This window comes from Patiria miniata, unplaced genomic scaffold (assembly GCF_015706575.1).
Source record: "Patiria miniata isolate m_02_andy unplaced genomic scaffold, ASM1570657v1 HiC_scaffold_22, whole genome shotgun sequence".
NCBI lineage: Eukaryota > Metazoa > Echinodermata > Asteroidea > Valvatida > Asterinidae > Patiria > Patiria miniata.
Genome location: NW_024037061.1, coordinates 14,670,909 through 14,679,887, shown reverse-complemented (window position 1 = coordinate 14,679,887; position 8,979 = coordinate 14,670,909). Strand labels below are relative to the sequence as shown.

Genomic DNA, 8,979 nt, shown 5'->3' with positions numbered 1-8,979 from the left:
ATACACTGGTGCCAAATCCCTCCATCATCCATTCTGATTTATATTTCGAATGTGGGGATTGGGAACAAGTCTAACAGTTAAACTCCTCACACGATTATTGTGAAGGAAACGCAAAGGTTTCTGGGTATACCTTATCGCGAACCTCAGAATTGACCCCGGCGGGTCCTCGTCGGTTCATCTATCCAATAAACTTTTATCATGCTGCCACCATTTCAGTCATGTTCCCTGTATCCAATAACATCATTGAATGACAATGTTTTTTGTGCAAGAATGAACCAGACTATTTTTCCTTCCAGCCTCGCTTTAGTTACGTTGATTTGAATGGGAAAACATCAAGATGGCCGCAACATGATAATGGTCTATAGACTTTTTTCACGAGTCGGCCATATTAAATTGCAAGCGATGTAAAATATCCATTTTTTGAAAACTTTCAAATAGAAATGAAAGAAATGACGTCGTCTGCTCTGATGAACAATTCAAAATTTGTGATTTTCTAATGTTTTAAGCCACATTAAAAAAATGACAGTGAGGCTTGTTACGCACTAGTAGTCTGGCACCACCATCCCAGTCAACAGATTACAATTTAGAAAATAGGCCTACATTTAGGGAACACGATCAAATATGGCTTCCTCGTGACGTCTATGGAGGGCAGTTTTATGAGCGAACAATATTATTTTGACTGTGCATGGCTCCCTGATTACCATAACATGACTGCATAAAACACTATACATAGAGGTTGATGCATGAATAATGGTAACGATCTAATATTATTAATACATAAAACAAAAATATGTACATGGTAGATAATTCTACTGCAGTATATATTTAAGTGCGCCTATTGAAAATACCGCACAAAATAATAAATAAAACTTCTCAAAATCTCACGGGGAGACATTTACGAAAAGTGATTTCAATTTGAATAAGGCAACAGCACGCAACACTAAGTCTTCAATAAACGATGCGGGATTGAATTACACAGTTTAAAAATTGTAGATGATCATTTGGTCATGAATTTAACATTATCAATGACAAGATGAAGAACGAAATCGTATTTTGTATTGACGGTCACAACCAGAACTCAATATACATACACTTGACTTATTTGATAATCAAGTTTTAATTGGTTACGACTGGGTCACAGACTTAACCCAGAAACGTCACAATCACTGACTTATCAATTATGACCTGGAATCATCGTGCACTATTGACCGGCACCCTGAGATATATTTTTTTTCACAATAGTAGGCATATAAAATTATGTTAGTCACCGTGCTTCTGACAGCTGCTAGGAGTGTTATACTAGGTTATCTCTTGAGCAATTATGTAGGATCACGTGGCAACATGCATGAGTCAGAATTAATAATTATGTGCATTGTGGCCAAACCTTGAGCATACAAAAAAAAAATTAATGCAAAACAGAGACTACTTCTTAGGTTTTGACTTCTCAATTCAAGAAGACATCTTCAATTAAGAGGTTTAACCTTTAAAGGCAAGGCATCAAACTATCGAAGCATAATAGCACCGCTGACCTCAATGGTATAATGTTGTACTTCTTCAAGTTTAATTCAGCTTTATGAGACAAGACATGACATCAAGCAAACAAATCCCGTGTCTTCGTGTGTTGCAGGTATCACAGAGAATCTTATTTGTTATTTTATTTAGTTAACACGATTAACAAACGGTTAATCATGCTATCCCCGCAATACAAAACCAATACCCCATGACCTCATGTGTTGCAGGTATCACAGGGAATCTGGTTTATTTTAATTTAGTTAACATGATTAACAAACGGTTAATCATGCCTATCCCCACAATACAAAACCATTGCCCTCTGACTTCGGTTAACGCATTAGGTCTTGGGGCGCAGCAAAACGATCAACATGTAACGGTACATGCATACAGCTTAAACCGAAACGGTTTCACGTCACAGGCTCATTATCAGCGATTAACACGCAATCCGATTAATGCCTAAACACTTTAGTTAAAGATTAACCTCAGCGCAGTGTGCCGAGAAGTTAGAACGACCAGGTGTACATACATTTAAAAAGAGGTGCTCAAATTTGTATCCTTGTGGAGACACGCACACAATAGGGAACAAAACATTGTAAAGGTCTCCACCAGGGCAATTTCTATAGATGAATAGGTCTCCACAAGGTTTTCACGAAATAGATATATGGATTAGTTACTCAAAAACTAGGAATTTTCAAGGTGGGTTGATCTGTCGCAAATGGAAGAGTTTTAGAAAAGGGATATTAAGTCCGAATTTCAACCAAGGAAATTAATTCTGGTTAAAATAACAGCATTTTGAAACTTCACTTTTAAAATCGAAAACTTTACTACACGAGAACAAAGAAATGTTTCCACAAGGATACAAATTCGAGAGTGTGTGATCTCACAATCTTGAATAGAACTGTTACTTGCAATTCCCAATTTGAATTTGCTAATGCCTAAAATGCCAAATCCAATTTTAAGGCAGTTTTGAATCAATGTAAAGTGCACAATGCTAATTATGATCCAGCGGGACAATACCAATTTTTTAATAGCAGGAATAAAAACTTGTCTTTTCGAGTCCGCTCCAACTTCTTGGCTGATCATATATGAGTTTTCAAATAAAACGCTGACTAAAATATCATTTTATTCAGTCGTCGATTATTACTGCAAATCGTTTTGTCTTTCACGAGACAAAATGTGACAATACATTTGGTGAACCTGAAAAAGTTTCTTGACCCTTGATATCCAAACTCAGGGCTGTTGACAAATCTACATCACATTGTTACGTAATCGGGTGGGTGCATATTAACTTTGTGTGTCCGCAAGATAATACGCTGTCAAATCGTGTTGTTTAGAAGATGCGGCTATCATTGTTTGCACTGATGATGTGCCAGCATTTGCATTTGGACAGAAATAAAGCTTTTCTCTCCAGTTTCGGGAACTCCGGCAGCGCTACCCAGGAAATTTCCAGCATACCTCATGCGCGAGCGTTAGCTCGATTACAGTGTGCGTAAGGTATAAAATGCTCGGAATTTCTCGGGACGTCGGCGGGCCAAAGTTCACATAACACTGGGTTGGATTCGCATCCCGTTCGGTTGAGAGCCCCTTCTACCGTACCACCGAAGCGACTTGACCGTGCTTGTTACAGGGACTGGCTGATAGTAGTCTGAGGATCATGCATTCAAGTGTTCAGAGCCATGGTCGAACGCAACATGCAAATTTTATGCGACCCCGCGCGTGATCAATCGACTTTACAAACTGTGACGTTATTTCGATCAAAAATATGGACTAAGCTGTGGATTGGTCAATTTGGATGCCATGTTTTTGTAGTGTTTTGCATAATCGCTGAATCCGCTCGCATCATGAGCTTTGCTGTGCAAGGGGATATTCCATAGTCTAGTGTTCTAGGGGAATAAGTCCAAATCCAGTCTTTGACCCAGAAAAAAATGACTCAAAACGCAACTTAAAACCGAGTTAAAATCGTTACTTGTCTTAGTCCGTCTACTGGTGACCCCCCCCCCCCCCTCAAGCAATGACAAGGAAAGATTATTTGGGGCTATATCAGAAGCCAACACTCTTCTGAACGGTGCGTACATTCAGTTACAGATTCGCCTTAATAACGCACCCTGCTGACCCACTGACTAAAGTTTACATATATTTATAAGGAATTATATTGACCTAGGGGATTGACATCTTAAATTATCACCATTTGGTTTCCGCAGCGACTATAGTAATTATGTCAGACAAGATGCGAGGCGGCACCTTGACTAAAAAAAGCCGCCTTTCCATATTGAGTGCGTTTCCAGTCCCTTTTTGTGTACGTTGCGTAGGTTTGGGCCTTATTTTAATAAGGGCCATGAGTATGCGTGCGAAGTCCACAACACGGACTCCGATAGACCATTATCATGTTGCGGCTATTTAGATTTTTCGGTTTTTCCCCATTCAAATCAACGTAACCAAAGCGACGCTGGAAGGAAAAAATAGTCTGGTTCCTTTTTGCACAAAACCCATTATTATTCAGAACTGTTACTGGATGCGGGGAACATGACTGAAATGGAGACAGCATGATAAAGGTCTATGGAGTGGGGACTTTTATTGTGAATGTGAAGAACTATGCAAAGTCCAGTGTGCATGCATAATGAGGTTGACCAACAAGAACCAGTTCCCATCAGAACACTAAGATTGTAATAGCTATGAAGGTCATGTGACTCTGATGAGTCAGATGCCGTTACCATCCCGCCGGAAGGTTGAAGTCCGCAACTTCAGATCGTTTGGCGGTATCGTGATTTCGAAATTAATGCCCAAAAAATCTACAAAAAAAAATTGGCTGGTTGATCACAAATGGGGCAAGGTCGGATAAGAACCCGCTTCATCGCGCGATCTTCGTGATAAATCATGCAGACCACCCCAGCGTCCCTTGACGAAAACCTCCTTTACATTTATCATTTTATCCAGCCACTGTTCAACCCAAAAACAAATCTTACAATCAGTTCTTCCTAAACGACAAAACTACAGCTCCTTCGGTTATCATTATTAAGCACCTGTAGAGTGTTTGACGAATCAAAGTACAAGTCCACTCTTAAGTCAACATCCCAGACATACCCGGCGTACGCTAAAATGAAGGCATAAGTTGCTCCTTTTTTAATGTGTGATCAAAAATCTAACTACACAATATGTCCCCCTTTTTCCCCCATTGTAATCCGTGTTGATATGGCAACACTTTTTATCAGTGCAGAATATACGAATCATCGTCCTTGGCAGATGTCTAATATAATCATGTGAAATAACTTTGATATTATTTTTTTAACCCAATTATTAAACCCCCAAATCCATCTACATCAGGTTTCGAAAGGCTTACACTTGACATGATTGAAGTAGCTATAGAATTAGACTGATCATAGTTACTACATGTATGACTTTATTTTCTTTTAAAATATGGCTTCTTGCCTTTTTCTGTACAAAGAAAGTGCCGTTTGGTACATGCAAGAGTTGTATATTTATAAAAATTCAGAATCATGCTCCTAGATAAACGTGAATATAAGACCCAGAATTAATTTATACTCCCGTATTATCACTGTATCATCCCAGAATATCCCACTTTTGAGGGCGGGACCTGGTCCACATACAAAACGGTAGAGAATAATGTTCTAGTTATAACTAAACTTAGTTTGTAATACATGTAGTAGTTTAGTTATACATGTAGTAGTTTAGTTATACATTCAGCCATCTCGGAGCAAAGCCACAAACTAAGTTGAAAGTATAATCATATCTATACCGATAGCCCAGTTAATTAACGCTCGGTCGTCGCCAAGGAAACAAATTCCTAGGTTCGGCATTGGCGTGAGAAGTTCACTTCATACGTCAGTGCGTCCCAATGACTCACGACACGCGGGTTTACCATTCACAAATAAACGTTTGATAATTAACTCCACATCGATTAGACCTCGGTTGATGTTTAACAGCCGAGATTATCCATTCAGTGGAGCATCATTTTACCATATAGGGGCACGCACCGACAATATATGTCGTTACATTTTACATTTGTATTTTTTATAGCACCTACAATAATACAAAGTTGGCCATAACCATAAAAAATATTTGAACGAAAGGAATTTCCCTAAAATTCACACTGAAACTAGTAATGAGAAAATACATGTAGTTTCATAATTAAGCTATATTATGGGCACTTAATTTATAAAGGGTAATTTATAAAGGCAACATAAGATGAAAAACAAATTCCTACTCACTAATAAATAAAGAAGTAAATGAATATTTTAAGATGACTTGATGGTCACTCTTAAACCGACTTAAAGCTTATATGCTTTAAAAATGTCATTAAGTGCCGTGAAATGTTTTTTTGCGTACTTGACTAAACCTTTCATAATATGAAAAAATAAGCTATATTTAAAAAGTTATCCTTGTTTTTGAAATTCAGCTGCGGTGATTGTCAGAATTATTTAAATGAAGGAATTGTGCTTACAAACAACTTTTCCCCCAGAATTTAGGCCAATTAATCAATTAACCCAATTAATTTTGACCGAATATACCTTTTTGTACACACAACTGTTTTTGTTAAACCTTCCTCAACAACCCCATGTATACAGTTATTCACAATAACTTTTTAATCAAGATATAGTAAACCGATTCAATGTTCTTTTACAGACTAACAATAATTATTTTAATTTTTCATTTTGTATATTTTTGTTTTTACAAAACTGACATTTCTTCTTCATATTTATATTTCCCCCTTTTTGCATACGGTGTAAGAACCCCAACACAGTTGCGATTATTGAAGCCCTTACAAGAATGTTTCCTATAGATAATTTCAAAAATCTATTTTTTTTCTTAGAAAAAAAATTAAGGCAGAATCTTTACACAGTAAGGTATCAATATTTCAATTATTATTTTGCACCCAGTTGCAGAGCCACACTTTGGGAACATCTGATTGTTGGGGTAATCGTCATCTTTATGCTTTTTTAATCCCACCGACAATTATTCGTCCAAAGGTGGGGAGAAAACGCCCCCATCTTCCAAAGCATGGATCCGCCACTGAGATAATTGTATTAATCAATTTTGAATGTATTCACCCCGTTGGCGTGTACCCCATTCGAGTGCTTAGCTCCGTTGGCGTGGACCCCGTTGGAGTACGCCACCCCATTGCTCTCCTTCTCCAGGGCCGGTTTAGGCGACGGCTTGGCCGGGGCCCGGACGAAGTAGGCTTGGTAGAAATAGTGAGCGAAGAGGAAGAAGTAGCTGGAGTACATCAGCAGGGCGACGTGGAGGTTGCGATCCGTGGTGGAGCAGAAGTCTCCATGGGAGCGGTAGTAGTAAGCCAAGGTGTTGACCACGACGCCCACGATCATCTGCGACATCTGGATGAGGGTGATGCTCACGTTGATAAAACGGGGTATACGAACCAGACGGGAGGCCCGCAGGGCGTAGTAGGTGTACATGATGGCGTGGACGGAGCAGTTGACGAGGATGAAGTACCTCCCCGGGGCGACCAGTAGCGGGTAGCTGTACCACGAGAAGACCATGACGGTGATGTGGTGGTACCAGTGAAGGAAGATGAGCTTCTGCTTACGCAGCACGATGAACAGGGTATCGCCGAGCTCAGGCAGCTTGGACAAGACGAAGAGTAGGGACCAGAATCCGTTGACGCCCGAGTAGCCAATGTCGGCCTCGCACATGGTGGACTTCCAGCCGTACAGGTTCTTGTAGAGAAAGAGCTCCTGCCATAATCTGAAGGCGCAGAGGTTGCTGAAGATGGCCAGGCCCAGGGACCATAGCACCAAGGGGCGGCGCAGGTCCAGCTTGGCCCGGTCTCTCATGAACCACTGGAGACCGAAGATGACCACCACGTAGATCATACTGGCGTAGATGGAGTCCACCCAGTGGGTCTCCATGATTTTGACCCATGGCCGGTGGTCGAAGTCTTCCTCGAAGGAGAAGACGGCTTGCTGGAAAACGGGATCAATATGGTCCAGCATGTTTGATACCACTTCCTCCCACGCCAAGAAAAAAACCCCCAGCAACCGTGCAGCCAACGAAATGAGCAACCGTAGATAGAGTCAAACGTGCTCGGCTGGATACGATGGCACACAGCCAACTCGAGAATAATTGGATCGGGTGAATTCAGTTTCACAGCACACAGTTGCCGCCAATTTATAGGGTCATATGCCTATTTTAATAGCAAAGTCCATTCAATATGTTCATTCATACACTGCCACTGCGCTGGTACGCATAGATTATGCAGTATAAAGTCCAAATCACGCGTGCTGCGGCTGCCAACGCCCTTCTCCTGGTGCTATAATGCCAAAAGCCTTTGAAATATTATCCCTCGGAATCCTTCACACAAAATGTGCGCGCTGTAAATGCCAAATCTTTGTCCTATAGCCAACAGTCCGTTTATGCAGTCCTTCCAGTTAAATTGTCTGGCCTAGTTTCGATCGGCTCCGAGTTAACAATTGGACCACCAACAGAAATAAAGAGCTTACGGTTGTCTATTTATCCAACCTGCCACACACAATCGTTCCATGGAAGCAGTGATGCGTGTTTGCATAATAATGCTCGCACTTGGGGCAGCCCTAGCGACAGTGAATCGAAGACGGGTTCAAAGGTCGGGCAAACGACGCATGGTATGCAGGCGGCTGAATAAAAACGGTAAAAGTACACTGGCTTGTGTTACCTCGATACCGAGGGGAATAAATATAGAATTTTGAGGAATAGAAACAAATTGCGAGAAAAAATGGCGCCAACGTTACATGTAAACTGATCAAGTCATGAGGTCAAAGATGTTTTGTGTGTACGTGTGTCTCTGACTCGTAAAATAGAAAAAGCATGCTGGTGTCTTGATTTAAAAAAATAGATAAAAATAAACATTGATTATTTCTAATAAAACATTGATTAATTTTTGCTTTACTCATTGTATTCAGATATTTATTCTTCCAATTGTTTCAACTAAACCACTTGTATTAAGTTCTATAAAATAGTGAGATCTTGATTGAAATTTGCTACCACGTAACTTTCTCCAAGCGCACGTTTTTCCGCAAAATCACGCGCACGTTTTTCCGCAAAATAGCGTAACTTTCCAAAGATTTTAATCGCCCGGCCCCTCCCCTAACCCCCAATAAAAACACTAGGGGTAAAAGCCTCAACGTAATAGCCGAATGTCGCCGAACAAATTATCCGCGGTTTTTTGTAGCCCAAAAGTCCACCAAAAACGTACTAGACCGAGAAAAGAAATCAGTCATAAATTAGCATGACAAAACGACAATTCATTATGTATATATTGTATCATCTTTATTAGATAGCGTTAGCTGTATATCATGCAATATTGGGGAAAAATGCTCATAGGCAGCGAAAGTAGAGCAGGAATACTGGGAACCACAACTGAAACTTGGTTGGCAAGCGTCTGACTAGTTGAGAATCCAGGAAACGTCTATGATTTTAAGTAAGATTTGAGGCTTTGCATGGCGGAGCCGATAC

At 40.3% G+C, this 8,979-nt stretch overlaps 1 protein-coding gene across 1 annotated transcript; it reads right to left on the bottom strand.

Moving 5' to 3' along the window:
• Positions 1-4,067: 4,067 nt before the first annotated feature.
• Positions 4,068-8,167, bottom strand: LOC119730906 (elongation of very long chain fatty acids protein 6-like). Its single transcript, XM_038203970.1, has one exon. The coding sequence runs from the start codon at positions 7,479-7,481 to the stop codon at positions 6,555-6,557; it is 927 nt and encodes a 308-aa protein (XP_038059898.1). The 5' UTR covers positions 7,482-8,167; the 3' UTR covers positions 4,068-6,554.
• Positions 8,168-8,979: the final 812 nt, after the last annotated feature.